A 17,426-nucleotide genomic window follows, 5' to 3' on the forward strand; every position below is an offset into this window, starting at 1 on the left:
GAGGACAGGCTATGTGCTGTCTTTTTCCTTTCCATTTTGTCCAGCATAGTGCAAAGGTACAATAAGTATTTGGATTCAATAGCTAATTATATCTATTTTTGAAGAGTAAATGCCAAAAGGCATCCTGACTTAAGCCTCTAAAGGATGCCACACTTGTGTATAACCACCTAGTAAAGTTCAGTATTTTAGAGTCTGACAGATACTTAACTCGGCCAATAATTCAGCTATGGCTCCCCAGTGTACAGTAGGGCTTAATAACACATTTTTTCATTGTGATAGTTCTTTGAGTTCATAAAGGTTGTCTATTTTTCTTTAGAGCAAGTAGAATGACTATACTGTTTTCTTGACCAATAAGTCACTCTGTTTTCCATGGTTCAAAGTTAAGCTTTTATTTGGTTTTAAATTAAAAAAATAAATTTCATTATTAAATAGTGAGATGGATCTAACTAATGTTCAGATAGTAGCTTACTCAGAAATATACCACCGGGGGTACAATTACGGGGTGGATCACCTAAACTAAAATTATTTGTTATGTTGTAGTGTTTGTTAAAAGTTCAGCAGTGGCATAATTCAAAAGAAACTGAAATACAAAGTTTTAAATGTTTACAATGGATGGGAGAAGTAAACCACTTATTTCTACTGCAATCGCAAACTACTTTCTTTCTCAATACCAGTCAGTTTGGACACTATACCACAGTGCTAATATCATCAGGTTCATCTGCTTTCTTTTGCCTGCTTGGCAGGGATTTCAAGTATTCGAGGTGTCTCCGGGCATCCTCCTGATTTTGCCTCACATAATATACCACATATGAAATCACCATGGTGAACCAGCCAAACATGGTGACCAGCATGGCATAATCGGTAGTTTTTTTAGGGAGGTTACAAAGGTCAGCATCATTGGCAGCATTGAGGAATGGTCTGCCAGCATGTTCATCCAACACGGACGTTTTACAGATCACATTGTGGGCTGTCTCATGATTGGATGCCATGCTCCTCAGAACTTGCTGTAGAGTACAGTCGCAGTGCCAGGGGTTGTTGGCAATTCTGGCCCTGGCCTTCAGGTTATTGAAGGCATTTTTGTGCACACTTTGAATCCGATTGTCGGACAAGTCCAGAGTCTGCAAGGTTTCAGCTACTCCTTTGAAGGCATGCTCATCGATAAACTCAATGCCATTTTTGGACAGGTTGAGAACTCTCAGTTGATGGAGGTCCTTAAAAATTTCATTGGGAATAGATGTGATCTGGTTGGAGTCCAGATACAGTAAGACTGTTTCAGGAGGAAGATCTCTAGGTATTTCCTTGAGATTTGCATTGCTACAGGTGACATTTAAACCCCCAGAGGAAGAACAAAGACAGCCCTTGGGACACATACTGGCAGAATGAAAGCACAGTATCATAAGAACAAAACTTTGTAGGAGGAGACACATGGAGAGGGAACGGGTTAACCACAAGTCTACCAGATTCATGCTGGAATGTCAGCATAATCACGAGCCCATTCCTCATTTACTCCAACAAGTGTGGTAATGTTTCCAGCCCTGTCCACACTATTGATCTCCTTCTTGCGTGGTTCAAAAGGCTGCAGCTAACACATGTGTCTCTTCATTATTTCTGTCCTTGCTTGGGCACCTAAAGGAAAGGGAAACAGATGCAATTAGCTCCTTTGCAAAGGAAGGTACATTGTAATTAAAGGTGCTCTCAGGTGTCTGGCATTCTATGTGGGTAGGGGGTTAGGTTATGCAGGTAATTTCCATCAATTCCACTAGGAATTCTCTGTGAAATGGAAGTCTCCTGTTCAAATCCCAGGTGCTGGGGGAGAGAACTGTCAATATATGAAAATACTTCTGAATTCTGTTGCCTGGTTTTCAGTTGGATAGAATGAGAACAAACACTCCCTATTTCTCTGCTGATCTCCACATCCTGGACCCCTTCTAATTCTACAGAAATAAAATTTAATTATGCTGCTCACCCTTTCTGAGACAACAGATGAATTTATGCAATTTAGTCCTGCACTTGGGCAGCAATGAGAAATAATACCAAGATTTCATGGTTAATGACTATAGACAGGGATATCTGTCATGGATATCCAATTTTTTGAATGGATGCCCAATTTGGAATATTGTCTCTAAAGAAACATCTTACTTGAATTAAGAAAAGAATAAATGCATTCCAACCTTCACAACAAAATATTGCTAGAGGCTAACACCAAGAACCTCCAGGATAGCTGCCTTCCTTGTGACCTCTTAAAATTACATTATACCTGGGAGGATGCTTTTAACTGAATTTCCAGAGGATCCTCTCTCTCTTTTCTAAGGACTATATCCCCATCCCAATAAATGCTTAAATATGACACACACCTATAAGACTTTTTTATATAACAAGAGAATTAAGAAATACTGGCTTTGAAAACTTTCCCAATAAACTTCACTCTCTATATGTTGCATATATATACTGTTAGTGTTGGCAAGGGTCACAGAAATTACAAAATTAAGTGATATGAACAAAGTTATTAAACTTACTCAACAGCAGAGAGCAGAGATAAGAATATAAGTTAACTCTCAAAATTACCCTTTAATATAGAGAGGAAAGCACACATCTTTGGGACCAGTTCACAAAGGAGACAAGTGGATCCCAGAGAGACGAGGTTACTTGCCCAAGGTCAAACAGATTGAGGTGTAGAGACAGGACTCAAGCCAAAGTCTTTGTTCTGACTCAATATAAAAACCCTTTCCACTATCCATACACTCTCTTCCAATCTCATCTGCTCTGTAAGTATCTAGCAAGCACTGCTTATTGTAATTTATGATGCTGCTATGTTGCAGCCCTATCTTTTATGCTATGAATATTGTTCCAAGTTGAGGACCCAATGGAGCTCAAGTGAGGGGTCCCTGTGCATTTCAGAGGGAACCCATGCCTGACTGAGAAGATTCTCTCCCAGGATCTGAGAAACAAGAAGAGCATTCACTTCTCTTACAGCAGTGAACAACACACAACTTTCTGCATGAGCAACTAATGACTTTCTGAAAACTTATCTTTTATGAAGATCCCAGATGGATAAATACAGAGGGAAATGACTCCAAATGTTACCAAACTCACAGAAGAGAAGATTAATGTGAGCTGAAAACATAATGATCTGGATTGTTAATCATGGAAAAAATGAGATTAGCAACAGCAGAATGGAGTGGATGTGCTTTTGGAAAACTGAGTCCCTTAAATACCAGAGAATGCTAAAGAGAGACCCTAAGCTTACTAAGCCCTCCATCACCAGAGCATTTCACGGGCAATGAAAGTGTCCTCCCTTTCATGTTTCCCTTCAAAACTTATTGCATGGCACTTGCAATGGTATCTATTGGGAATCTAGGAATCTAGATGGGAAAGAAAAAAAATAAACAAACAGGCGTGGAAGGGAAGAGAGAAGACAGAGGAGTAGAAGGACAAGGCAATGAATTCTAGGAAAAGGGCATGAGAAAAGCACAGGAAATAGAAGAAATTAATGTAATTGAAGAAAGTAAAGGGAGTCCACATCAACCAAGTGATCCCACTGAGTATGTGCAACCAGCCTGAAACATGCTGAAAGATGAGAAGCCGTTTCTGGAGGACACTTCATATTTCTCTTGGGATTCATTAAAAGAGTTTGGTGTAGTAAAGTGTTCTCTATTCAGAGTACAAGCTCCATGAGGGCAGAGACTTGTTTCTGTCTCTTGCAGAGACAACAGTAAGCAATTAAAAAGTAGAACGTACACTGAGTTTGCATATCAGCTTTATTTATTATTTTATTTTATTTTGAGATGGAGTCTTGCTCTGTTGCCCAGGCTGGAGAGCAATGGTGTGATCTCGGCTTACTGCAAATATCTGCCTCCCGGGTTCCAGTAATTCTCCTGCCTCAGCCTCCCAAGTAGCTGGAACTACAGGCACACGCCACCATGTCCAGCTATTTTTTGTTGTTGTTGTTGTTGTATTTTTACTAGAGACAGGGTTTCACCATGTTGGCCAGGCTGGTCTTGAACCCCTGACCTTAAGTGATCCATCTACCTTGGTCTCCCAGTGTGCTAGCATTACAGGTGTGAGCCACTGCATCAGGGCTGTATCCCAACTTTAATTCTTATTAGTAGTGGTGTTCTTGGGGATCTCATTTTCTTTATCTTTATATAAAGATGATAAAAGCACCTAATTACAAGGTTGATTTGAGGGTTATATGAAGTAATCCATGTAAAGCACTTAGCACAGTATGAAATTGGTAGTAAAAGTTCAATGCTTCTTAGCCATAGTTACTATTATTATTCTCGGATACATTCCCAACACCCAGCATAGTGCTTGGCACATAGTGAGGACTAAATAAATATCTTTTATATGAATAAAGCAATAAAATATTGAAGAGTCTAGCTATGCTTTTTATTCTACATGGCAATTATTTTTATAAATATTTTAAACATAAACATTGGTTCATCAAATGTCTACTGGTGTTATTCGGCAACATAATGGACTTAGGAAAAGTCATATGTGTTCAGGCTCCTAGGAGATGGAAAGAAGAATGGAACTCTTCCTCAGCAGGCTTCTTTACACTTATTCAGGGTTTCTCCAGAAAGATCAGTCCAATGGTCATGGTCACATATCAGAAATGTTTAGGACACAGGTTGAGTTCTCTACTCAGATTGCAATCTTTCTTGAGATGGAATCCATCATATCCCAAATGGTCTACCTGTGAACTGGATGTAATGCTTGTTAGCAGTACAAATACAGAGCACCCCTTGCTTTCAAAGAAGTTGGACTTGAACTGAGTATTTCATTTTCTCTCTATTATGTTTGATAAAAAGAGAATAAAGTCTTCTGGGATTGGCTATATTGCTGAGCCTCTGTGAGTCAGCCTCTACAGCCATCACCCCCAGCCAGAATAAAGTGACAAAAGATGCAGGATGTAGACAGCTGAGCCCTGGGATGCTGTAGTGGTTTGAGTATGTGTGTCCTTCACATTTTCTGATGTCTAAATCTAATCCCCAGTGTGAAGATATTTGGAGGTGGGGGTCTTTGAGAAGTGATTAGGTCATGAAAGCAGAGCCATCATGAATGGAGTTAGTACCCTTATAAAAAAGAGGCCCCAGAGAATTCCTTCATCCCTTCTGCCATGTGAAGAAACAGAAGAGAGCCATCTATAAGCCAACAAACAGGACCTCACCAGAAACCAAATCTTCTGGCACCTTGATCTTGAGCTTTGCAGGCTCCAGAACTGTAAGAAATAAATTTCTATTGCTTTAGCAGTGCAAATAGACTTAGATGTCCAGGATGTAGACAACAAAGCCAAAGGCATCAAGTCAAGGTCATCTTCACCAGGGAGGATGGAAGAGCTGCTTTCCACTCCATGATACTGGTTCTGTAGTTTCCAAAGGGATTATCAGTTTGATATTTCTTTATATTACTAGATAGGTCAATAATGCCTGTTGGAAAAAGAAGATACGAGGATATGTGCCTCAGAGAAAAAGAGGTGGATATTCTTCTGACATTGGTTATCATCCAGCAGAATACAGGGCTAAAAAGCTTGGAAGCCTAAAACTCCCTCAGCTTGGAAGCCTGAAACTCCCTCCTGCTCTGACTGAATCACAAAGCAGTAAACAAGCTATGCTGCTGGGCAAGAAGAGTGCCTTCCTACTAACTTCAGAATGAGTGGTTAGAACATAAAGAAGGACCTGGGGTCACACTGGTAATGGCAAAAGCAACAACAGCAATTACTGCCCATTAAAGGGACGGACCAAGTTAAACAGCATCTTTCCTCCCTCCTAACTCCCCCTCTGCAAATCTCGACTCACGGGACTACCCTGTCCCCATCTACTCATTCCCTTTAACTATGTCTGGGTCAAGCAGGATGCTGCAATATTTCTGGATGTGGTGTTTAAGTATGCACTGCACCCCAAAGGAGAATTATTTTATCCAGACTCATATCTCGCTCGTATTTTCTTGCCACCCAGGTTTCTGAGCATTAGCAGTTAATTCTGGGATTGGGTGGCAACCATCAAATACCATTTCCAGAAGAAAAAAAAAAACAGTGCATTTAACAGGGTGTTCATTCAGTGAGAAGACAGGCCATTCAGTGGCTGATTAACAACTGTCTTGCTGCTTATTTCTTTCTTTTCATCATTAAATGACAGGAACATTCAGAGATTCTAACACAAAAGCTTTTATTAACCCTTCTGAGACAACCAAGTGTATCAATTCACAGAGAAATGCCAGATACACCAGTTTCTTCCCATTATAGTCTATGCAACTCTATTACCAAACAGGAGAATTTAATTAAAAGGAAATAGATAGCAAAACAGGAAGGGCTTTTAATTTAAAACATAAAATTCAGATCAAGGGGAAAAAACCCTCATACATTTCATTATTTTAAATTTAAGACTTCTCCATGGCAAAAAGTTAAGGTTATAAACAAAGTCAAAGAACAAATGACAAAAGGTTGATTATTTTAATACACAAAAAATCCTTTCAAAAGAATAATAAACTAATCTAATAAAAAACATGGAGAGCTGAGCTGGGTGCAACAGTACACACCCATAGTCCCTGCTACTTATGAGGTTGAGGTGCGAGGATTATTTGAGCCCAGAAGTTTGAGTCCAGCCAGGGCAACATAGCAAGACCCTGTCTCTAAAAAATAAAAAAATAAAAAGAAAGAAAAGCAGAAAAGAAAAATGGATGGGAAATAATATACATAAATGGCAATGCATATGATGTATACAAAATAAACCATATGAAACGATTCTTGATCTCACTGACAGTACAATAAATTCAGGCTAAAGTACTTATCATCTAGATTAAAATTAGGCATAGTATTTAGTGTCAATAAATATATTAAGAACGAAGCATTCTCAAACACTTGACAAGAGGATAGATTGGTGTACTCTTGTCATATAAGCAATTTGGGACTATCTATCAAAAATTTAAAATTGAAGAATAAGTTATTGATGATATAAAGATGTCCAAAGATTACCCTAAAGAGCAGCTCAAAAAAAAGCAAATACTTATAATCACATTTGTGTAGATTTTTTAAAGAAGATAAATATGCAAATATAAACATGTAATTAATATGTTTACATATGTATAGATCACTTCCAAAAGGGTATGTCAGAAACTATTAGTAATGGTTAACCCCAAGTGACTAGTGGAACTGATGGGCTGCCAGGGGGAGAAGAGGAATTGCCTTTTTATTTTATATTCTTTTGTATGGTTTTAATTCCTTATGGTATAAACATATATTTTATTTTATAGTAAATATTTAAAATATAATGCAAAAGGACTAGGATTAGCCAAAAAATGAACCCAAATTTAATGCCTCAGAAAGCAACTATTCAGTGCATGAAAGAGTTGAACAATGGTGGCCAAGATGGCAAAGGCAAATGAAAGAACAATGAATTATTAAAAGCAGTACATGTTTCATGATGAGAGACTGAATATACAAAAGGACAGTAGCCACACCATGTACAAAAATAGATTTCTGATGCACAATCTGCAGCAACCAGACCAGGAAACCAAACCACAATCTCTGTAGCAAACAACCCAAATCAGCCAAGAAGCTGATTATTAACTGATAATTTTCCTAAATGTTGACCCTGCTTCCAATTTAGGACCAATCCAAGAACACTAGATATGCACCCCTAACCAATCACGTATGCTGCTCTGCTTCTAGTTAGCCCACCTCCAGCTTTCCCATGTCAACAGCCTTCAATCAGAACTCACCTGAAGCCTTCCTTTTTTCCCACTATAATGCTTTTACATTCCTCTGCCAGCCTTTGAGTCTCTCTGCCAAATGCAAGGGATGGTGCTTACCTCTTTTGCTATAGAAAGCTCTGAATGAATAGCATTTGCTTATTCTCATTTGGGTGGCTTTTGTTTATTTTCACAAAACCTAAAGTTTGAGTACTTGATATCTTTAATGCAATATTTCCAAAATTAGTCTTATTGACTATCATAGAGCTTAGATATGATTTATTTATATGATCAGGTTATCTATAAAATAAGTATTGGTTGCATAAACCATCAATATGTCTAATTCCTGTGTATTTGTGATTCAAATTATTAGGAAAAGAGAGTTGGGACCTGGTTAATTCAAGTGAATAAACTGCATAGGTAATTTTTCCACTGCTGGTCTTTGGGATCATGTTTGGAGATAATAACTTCTTCATTCACATCTTTAGCACTGAGTTCTGCCAGGGACTTTAGTTCTCCATTTCCATTCTCAACTGTTTACTACAGGAAGAGTTCCTCAGGGCCTCAAACTTTGCATACCCAAAAGTAAAATCATAATTTTACACTCAGCTTTACCCAATAACTTCCGCCTCCACTGTAGACCACATTTTCTTCCATCCCGATTTCTTGAAGTTTTTATTTCCATTCTCCATTCCACCTGTCCCTTGCTTTGCATTCTCATGACCTCTTTCCTAATTCAGATCTCCAACATCCTGTTCTGAAAGAGCAAAAGTCTCCTTCCTGAATTGTTGGTGTCCAGTCTCTCTGCTTCCATTCTTCTAATGTCAGGTTAAAGTAACACTCTTAACCACATCATCCTGCAGGTCACAAAAGCCCTAATGACCCCCGATGGTTCATAACAATCTCCTTCTACAGTTGTATCTCCCACCATGTTTTCTTACACAGACACAGAAACATGAACTCAACAAATAGCTCAATGAGGAGAAAACTGATGATGAATGGCACTTCGTTCCACAGATACGAAATTTATCAGAAACAAATCCAACTGAAGATCTCTACACTGTAGAATAGCTTTCCTGATTTAAAATCCAATTATAAAGATCTGGCCCATGAGTCATTTAGGTGGCCCATTAATAACAACAGCTGTGATCATTTAGTCAAGGATATGAACGGACAAGGCAGACAGATGCATGAAGAACAGAGAATATTTTCATTTAAAAGGAGAATAATCTGGCAGCAGATCCAGAACTGTTTAAGGCAAGGAACTCTTACAATCTCCAAACTCTCCCTTCTCTAATATCCTAGCCTCTACTATATTATTTACTGTTTTCTACTTCATATTAAAGACATCACTTTACCTTCTCTACTGCTAGACCATGAGGTTCCAACAGGTATGGTCAGTGTCTTACCCATTTTACATTCTCACATTGCCCATGGTAAGAATTTAATAAACATTTATTGAAATGAATTATAATCCATTCTCATTTCATTATAACACAGCTATCATTTGCTTGGCATTTATTACACATCAGGTATTTGTTAAATGATGAATTCCTCTAGCAGGATGGTAAAACTGAAATTCTGACAAGGTTCTTGGTTAAATGAATGTAGAGTTAAAAAGTTACCATATAACTTTTTTTGGAATTAAGGGGTTAAGTTACCATATAAAGCTTGGCTGACACATGTTCTGTGAGTCAACGTGTCCTTGCCCACTTTGAAAGTAAAAAGGTCAAGAGGTACCTATCTTGTCACCTTCCCAAGGAAAGGGGAAAGTTTATTACATGACCCCTGGAGTTGGGAGGCAGAATGTCTTGGAAAAAGAACCAGGTTAACCTGTCGTTTGGAGATGCAGTTGGGTGATGTTTCGATGTCGGGGTGAGCCTACACTCCCAGAGTTTGTCAGTAAGGGATGGGAAACTATTTCCTATAGGTCAAATGCAGTCACTAGAGGGGAAGAGATTTTCAAGGAGCAAGCATCTGGAGTCCTATTTCACTGTCCCATAAGATTCCTTCGTAGAACAGAAGGACTCCAGCAATACAAAACTGTAGGGTAGATGCTTAGATTTTGAGCAAGTGGCCACCTGAAATGCATCCACTGTCAGAGTCAGGGTAGCCACATGGCGGAAGAACATTAAAGCCTCAGGAGAAAGTAACCTGAATCCTCTTATCCTATTAATTCTACCTCCCGAGCAGCTGCCACCCAGTCATGCTCACCTTGGGGTGGGGTGGAATGGAAGGCAGAGAAGAGAAATCAAGCCACTTACTAAATCCTCTTTCCCTTTGAGCCTGAAAAAAAGGGAAGGGGAGAACAGTTAAATAATAAATGAAATTCAGGGTTTTTGTTAATCTCTTAAACTAAACATTTAAATGATCATTTTTAATTTTTATTTTGGTTTAAATTAACTGAGTTTGTGACTTAAAATAATATTAGGACAATCTATTATCTAGGGGTAAGTACAACATTATGGGGCTTACTAATTTGCATTCAGAGACTAGAAGAGAATGATCAAGAGGATAGAAATTAAAGGAACAGTAGAGGCAAGAAGGAAAGTTTCATTTTATGCTGGTTACACATGTATCACCTCACCACAATTCTCACAAAACCCCTAAAAGGTAGCAATTGCAACCCTTGTACGGATGAACAAATTGAGGCTTAAAGAAGTTATATAACCCATTTATGGTAACAAGTGCTAAATTACACAGGCAAGAGCTTAACTGAAGTCCTTTGGCTTCCAGAGCACATGTGATCAAACATGGCACCATACACCATTTTGCAGCTAAACTATACTTTTTTCCTTCCAAACTGACTCCACTAAGATAGGAAACAAGGACCAAGATGGATTTTTAAATTAAGGGAAGTATATCTCCAAGTCAAAAGCTCTAAAATTATCCATTTGCCTTACATTTGTGAACTACTTTAGAAGCTTGTGGGGCAAGTTCATATGCATGCTCTCATTTGATTATCTCTAAACAGCGCTGTCAAATACACATAGTGGACATTATTAGTCTCTATGTTAATACAGTAGAGGAACTCATAAAATGGAGACTCCCCAAAGCCACAGAGCTGGTTAGTAGAAGGAGAGAACCTGCATCTCAGATATCCCCCAGAACAGGTCTCATTTAACATGCGTTGGTTTCTATATCTCTTTTCCTGGCTACTTTTTATATGAATGTCTATAAACACAAATGGTGAGTTTCAAATGCCTAACCAGCTCTCTGTGACCTCTTCCTGCCAAAGTTGGGAAAATCAAAGAGGGAGACATCCCCTTCTCCTGTTAGAATTTCTTAAAGGCCACTCTGATATAAAACTTTTATCAAAATCACACGAAATCCATTTGTTCTAGATCTCAGTCAATTAAGGCACTGCTTTTCCACTTTTGAAATCTATTTCACAAGATAAATCTTCAAGCAAACCCTCAGTATATTGGGAAAGAACTGACTCTTCTGAACACATTAACTCCTTCCTACAAGATCTAGTGCTTATAGATCTTCAGAGTGGATTTAACGTTTGTCCTACCAATGAATTCACTGGAAAAACAAACAAATACATTTTTTAAAACCCACTTTTTACGAACCCAGCATTTATCCCTCTGTGAGTACTGAGCACAGCATAAAGATACCACGATGTCTCTGCTAACATCCATATTTATTATGCAACATGCTGCAAGTTTATAGGGAGACTGAGTGGGAATCTATCCATCTTGGTTTCTTTCTGTTTCTCTACTATTATTTCACAGCAAGTGCTTATGACATTTACAACGTGAGAGCTTTGCAAACTTTTAACATCTAATCTACATAAATGTAGGCTCTCCAAGATTCACCAGAGTCCAGGATAACTTGAAAACTTCCTTTAGAAAGCTCTTACTTATGCTGAATTCAGTTGTACTTCTGAGTAGGATGAGTGTCACAATTTTTTTTAAAACATATCCTGCTTAACCCTGCATTATCCTTCTTACACAAGATGCTGCAATAATATTCACTGGGTTGGTGGGAAAAACACAGGATTGAGATCCAAAATGAAGACTCAGAAACTAGATTCAAACCTCAGCTTCCCAAGGAATGAATTTCAGGAATTTAGCACAACATTCGTACTTCCATCCCTTAGTTGCCCTAGGACTATCATCCACCTCAATGATCTCACAGTTACAAGGAGACAATAAAATATATGTGAAATGTGCTTCAAAAACTGTCAATGACCATTCAAAGATGATTAGGTTTAAATTTTAATTATTTTCCTAAAATATAAGATCATTCTGTTCTGAGGGTTTCACATTTCTTTTTCTTAAGTATAACCAATTAGGAAATGATTCTCACATCACATACAGTATTCATGCCAATATATATTTAACCCAAATCTAATCAAGAGGAAGGCATCAGACCAATTCACAACTTGAGGTATTTTACTAATCTGGACTTTTTGAAATTTCACTGAAGAAAACAACAAAACAAAAAACAAAATAAAAGAAACAAAACAAAATAATAATAAAACACAGGCTTTAGAACTGTTCTAGATTAAAGAGAAGAGATGTTTCAACTGAAGACAATGCAAGAGATCAACTTCTGGATTTAAAGGAAATGCTAGAAAAGGACATTATTGGAACAACTGGGGGAAATTTGAATGTACACTGTATGTAAGGTATTATTACATCAAATTTACACATCTTGAAATTTATCCTGATATGAGTAGAATGGAGGCAGTTGTTGTTCTTAGGAGGCACATACTGAAGTATTTTGGGGTAAAGTGTCTTAACAACTGCAGCTGTCAAATTATTCAGTGAAAACGAAATATATATGCCTATACAGAGTGAAAAACAGTGTTGGGAAAAAATTAACAATTTTTAAGGGATAGTGATGGATATACAAGTGTTCATTGCACTAATTTTCAAGTTGTCTTAAAGTTTCAAATTTTCAAATAAAATTTGGGGTAGGGGAGATTCCACACCTTAAAATCAAGGGGAAGATTTGGTGATGTAAAAAAGTCTAAGGAATCCGAGATAGAGTAGGGCTTATCCCCTAAGAGTGACACAAAATAGAAACCCAAGGTGAAATGAGCAGTGATTCTCATTTGCAATTGCATTTCATGAACTCCAGGACTCCATTTCACTGCCATATGAGACATGTGCAAGGTGCACTTGGTTTTAATTGGCCAATGTGGCCACTAACTCATTGTATAGTTTCTCTATCCTAGTTTTCTCATCTGAACATGAGGGTAATAAAACTTCCACCTCACAAGGGTGAGATGGGGATTAAATGAGATAACACATGTAAAACATTTAGAAGATCTGTTGTTACAAGATACACTCTCAGTCAGAGTTACTACTACCACTCCTAGTACTACTGCCAGCACCACCACCATCATCATCTTACATTGATGTCTGCTATGACAATGTGGAGCCTTCACCATCTTTTTTTTTTTTTTAATTCTTTGAGACGGAGTCTCGCTCTGTCACCCAGACTGGAGTGCAGAGGCATGATCTCGGCTCACTGCAAGCTCCGCCTCCCGGGTTCAGGGCATTCTCCTGCCTCAGCTTCCGGAGTAGCTGGGACTACAGGCACCCGCCACCACGCCCAGCTAATTTTTTGTAGTTTTAGTAGAGAAAGGGTTTCACCATGTTAGCCAGGATGGTCTCGATCTCCTGACCTCATGATCCGCCTGCCTCGGCTTCCCAAAGTGCTGGGATTACAGGCTTAAGCCACCGCACCTGGTCAGAGCCTTCACCATCTTACACCTTGTCTTCTCTCTGCTATGACAATATTTCTAAAGAGTCAATAATTTCATTTTACCAACTTTTTCATGTTATTCCAAGAGGGATCCACATTCAGAGACATAGCTAAATCAGAATCATAGAATGGTAAAGAAAATGAACCACATAATGAGGGAAGAGGATGAATGGAGTAATTCTGATGGTGGCTAACATTTTGTGGGCACCTTCTATGTACAAGGCACTGGGCCAAATGCTTTACTTCAAAAAGAGAAAGAAATTTTGCTCCCAAGATGCTTATACCTAGAGTCTTTGCATATCTGATTTAAATGCTAAAATGTGAGGGTTTGGGGGTGATATTTACATGAGATTTTGTACTTTGAGTTGATGCTGTAATGAGTTGAGAATTTTGGGGGATGTCTGAATATGATTAATATATTGTGCATGGAGAATGGAGGTAAATCTTTGGGAATCAGAAAGTAGATTGTGATAAGCCAAAAAATGGTCCAAAAATATCTAGGTCCTGATCACTGGAACCTGTGAATGTTACCTTTTATGGAAAAAGAATCTTTGCAGATGTGATTAAATTAAGGATCTTGAGATGGAGAGATTATCCTGGATTATCTGGATGAGCCCTAAATGTAATTTTGAGTGTTCTTATCAAAAGGATACAGAGGGAGATCTAACACAGAAGAAAAGGCAATGTAACAACTACGGTAAAGATTGAAGTGATATAGCCACAAGTCAAGAAGTGCTGACAAGCTACCAGAAGCTACCAGAAGCTAAAAGTTTCAAGCAATGTATTGTCCTTTATAGCCTTTGCAGGTAGTGTGGCCCTACCCAAAAAATTGATTTTTTTGTCCATTGAAACTGATTTCAGACTCTACCTCCAGAACTATAAGAAAATAGATGTGTGTTATTTTTAACCACCGAGATTGTGGCAATTTGCTACAGAAGCTATAGGAAACTAATACAGTAATAAATGGAGAATAGAACTTGAAGTCAATTCCATCTGACTCCCCATTACATGACTTAGGAGTTTTTGCTGCAACTAAGTACCTCGCTTAACTGAGTTTTCTGGCAGCCAAAGAAAGAAAACAAAAACATCAAATTACAAAATGGTTATTATCTAAAACAGTCAAAATGATTAGTTATTAGCAAAGATAAAATTTTTTCAGATTTTATCATTTTCAAAAAATCCTAGGAAAGAACTGCCAGAGAACATAATGGACAATGTCTTTAAGATTTCACTGATGATGCAGATACGTTCTTCTTTGACGTTAGGCATACAGTGAAGTCATTGATGTGTACAAGACTTTCTAAGCCATAGAAAGTTAAATTGTGATCTAGGGATGATTTTTACTAGAGGTAAGGATAAAACCAGGATGAGATAGAAATGTGGTGAAACAGGATAGTTAGTATGTCCCTTACAGTAGGGGGCCCACAGAATGTATTTTACAAACAAAGACACGTCTAACAGTGAAAAGCAGTGCTAGTGACAATTGTGCTGGGACAACAGGTTCAAGAAGGAACAGTCCCAGGCAAAATGGAACATGTAGTCACCTCACTTAAAAACAGCATTCTTAAGAGTTAGGAGACAGTTTGATCAAATTTACAGAATGCCATTTTAAAAGAATATATCAATCCCTGAGACTAAAACAAATCTCTGTACACAGCTCACAGTCTTCCTAGACATCCACAGAGATTAGCCCCTGTAGGCTTATAATTTAAAATTTTACAAATAGCGTTAAAACACATTTGAAATTTTAAAAAATGCATAATTCATACATGTAACCCATCAAATACTTTGTTCTTCCACGCCTTATAGGTGTATACACACATCATTTTACAGTTGGCATATTAGCATAGGTAACAATTTTGTGTTTCTGTCTTTTTCAGGGTTGTAAATTGTCATGACCTTCATCATTTTAATGCCTACACGGTACCTCAGTGAATGGGGTTATATGTTAGATCTATTTACACATTATTCTTTTGTTAGATATTTAGGTTTTCTCCTATGATTTGCTATCACAAATAATGTGGAATAAAATTATTCCATTCCTGGTCTACATCATTGAAAGAGCCAGCTGATAACAAAATGGGAATACCTTTAAAATGAGAAAATTTGGTTACGTCTGTGTCCTTGGCATCAAAGTTAAACTATGCAGAGCTGTTCCATGGGAAGGTAACAGCCTGAGGAGGCTGAAATGCCCTCTCCTGGTTTTGGCCATTGTAGATTTTGGACATACAGGCATCTGATGAGAACCATTGTCTCAGTCCTTTTGCTCGCTTGTTAGAACAGAGCAGACCAGAAAGTCAGGGTCCAATTTTTTGGTCAAAAGTATATATTTAAGCACACATGTTTATCTACAGATGCTACAACATTTCTTAGAAATGGTCTACTATGTTTCCTAAGAAGAGACATTCGGGAAAAATAATGCCCTTTATATGTTTTCTATTAAAAACATAACTGTGCAAGGACATGTATATAAAACTGGTTTTTTCAAATTGTCTTTTGTACAGCAAAAAAGAAAATAAAGAAGTAGTTTTAAAAAAATAGAATTCATTTAAATATTTGTCATAAAGAGATTGATTAAATAAATATGGCACATCAACAAAATGAATGAAGCAATCTGCAAATCCTGATAAAAAGATGTCAAATACATATCACTGAGAGAAAAATTTGAATGTGTAATCCCATCTGTGTAAGGCAGAACAGAAGCATCTACACACACACACACAGCTTTTAAAGTTGTGGAAAAACAAGAACAAATTGATAGTAGTTTTACCTTTAGGCGACAGTTCTGGAGGTTGATGATATTAAGGATAACTTTCACTTTTTATCTTACGCCATTTTCTATAGTCATAATTTTTCACCCATGAGCATAATCATAATAACAACTAAGCAACAAACAAAGAGATTGGCCAGGAGGCATTGACAGACAACCTATTTCCTGTTAAGTGCTACGGTAGATATGAAAGTATATGAGACATCGTGCCTCTTCTTACCAGTGGAGCCACTCTGGACTGTTTAAACTTTCTTAGTCTCAACAAAATGTACAGAAATCATCCGGAACCTGAAGCTAGATAAAATCAAGTTCAACTTTCATTTCTGATACCAGCTAGGAAGTCTTGGACAAGCCAACTAATTGTTCTGAGTTTCAGTTTCCTCAACTAGAACTAAGAATAATGCTTATTTCATGGAGTGCTGATGTGGTTCTGATAATGACTGTCTCATAGTAGATGCTTGGCTAATATTATTAGCTCTGAATACAACTTCAAAGGGATCAGAATCACATTAACATTTTCCAGGGGTTCTATGGAAAGTTAGGTGTCTGAGAGTTCTACAAATGAATATTATGAAGTCATAAGTCTGAAAAACACTCTTTCTGAGACTCACAGTGGATATCAGCCTGTTACAGGTTCTGATAGTTGCAGTAAAGTATTTATTAACCCAGATTTTCCCAAATATGTTTGGCTCCCTGCTGAAGGCCTCCCCAGGTCTTCTTATTTTTATAGTGAAATCACCGGTAGAATAAAACATTGCTATTAATAAATGAATACATTCAGATTTAAATGGACAACTTTTAATACTACCTCTACTACTACAATTACTACTACTAATACACTCACACTTTACCTAAATATTCTGGAAGAGTATGAGGTGGCAAGTTTTGCAAATGAGGATTCTAGTTGCACTCGATCAGTGTCAGGTTGCATAATATCATCATAGAGAAACACCTATCACCCACTAATGTCTATTGCGGGCAGAGAAGAAAAAATTAATAATCAATAGTTATCACTAAGGGTTATTTTTTGTTTTATTAAAGAAATGTCCCTAGACTTAAACTAGACATACTTATAAGTAAATGAAGATGAATGGACTATTGTGTTTCAATTTTATACTCTGCTGTTTCCTCATCTTCAGATACCACTTTTCGTTTTGAAAAGATTATTTAATACTGTTACCCTTAAAGGCTTTTAGGCCGGGCGCGGTGGCTCAAGCCTGTAATCCCAGCACTTTGGGAGGCCGAG

The 17,426-nt window shown here is 37.7% G+C and overlaps 1 protein-coding gene across 14 annotated transcripts in view; it reads right to left on the reverse strand.

Annotated features, from left to right (window-relative positions):
* Positions 1-363: 363 nt before the first annotated feature.
* LRRC3B (leucine rich repeat containing 3B) overlaps positions 364-17,426 on the reverse strand; it is a 91,002-nt gene continuing 73,939 nt past the window's right edge. For 4 of the 14 annotated variants that reach the window (XM_017890660.1, XM_017890682.1, XM_017890692.1 and 1 more), the window contains exon 2: positions 364-1,626. In XM_017890660.1, coding sequence (XP_017746149.1) covers positions 687-1,466 — 780 coding nt within the window. In that variant the 5' untranslated portion in view covers positions 1,467-1,626 and the 3' untranslated portion in view covers positions 364-686. Of the gene's footprint in view, positions 1,627-5,170; positions 5,430-9,903; positions 9,976-16,180; positions 16,308-16,400; positions 16,663-17,426 lie in introns of those variants that run through there. The other 10 variants (XM_017890630.1, XM_017890657.1, XM_017890637.1 and 7 more) reach the window with 7 other exon arrangements.

The sequence above is a fragment of the Rhinopithecus bieti genome, unplaced genomic scaffold (assembly GCF_001698545.2).
Source record: "Rhinopithecus bieti isolate Rb0 unplaced genomic scaffold, ASM169854v2 scaffold_1682, whole genome shotgun sequence".
In the NCBI taxonomy this organism is placed as follows: domain Eukaryota; kingdom Metazoa; phylum Chordata; class Mammalia; order Primates; family Cercopithecidae; genus Rhinopithecus; species Rhinopithecus bieti.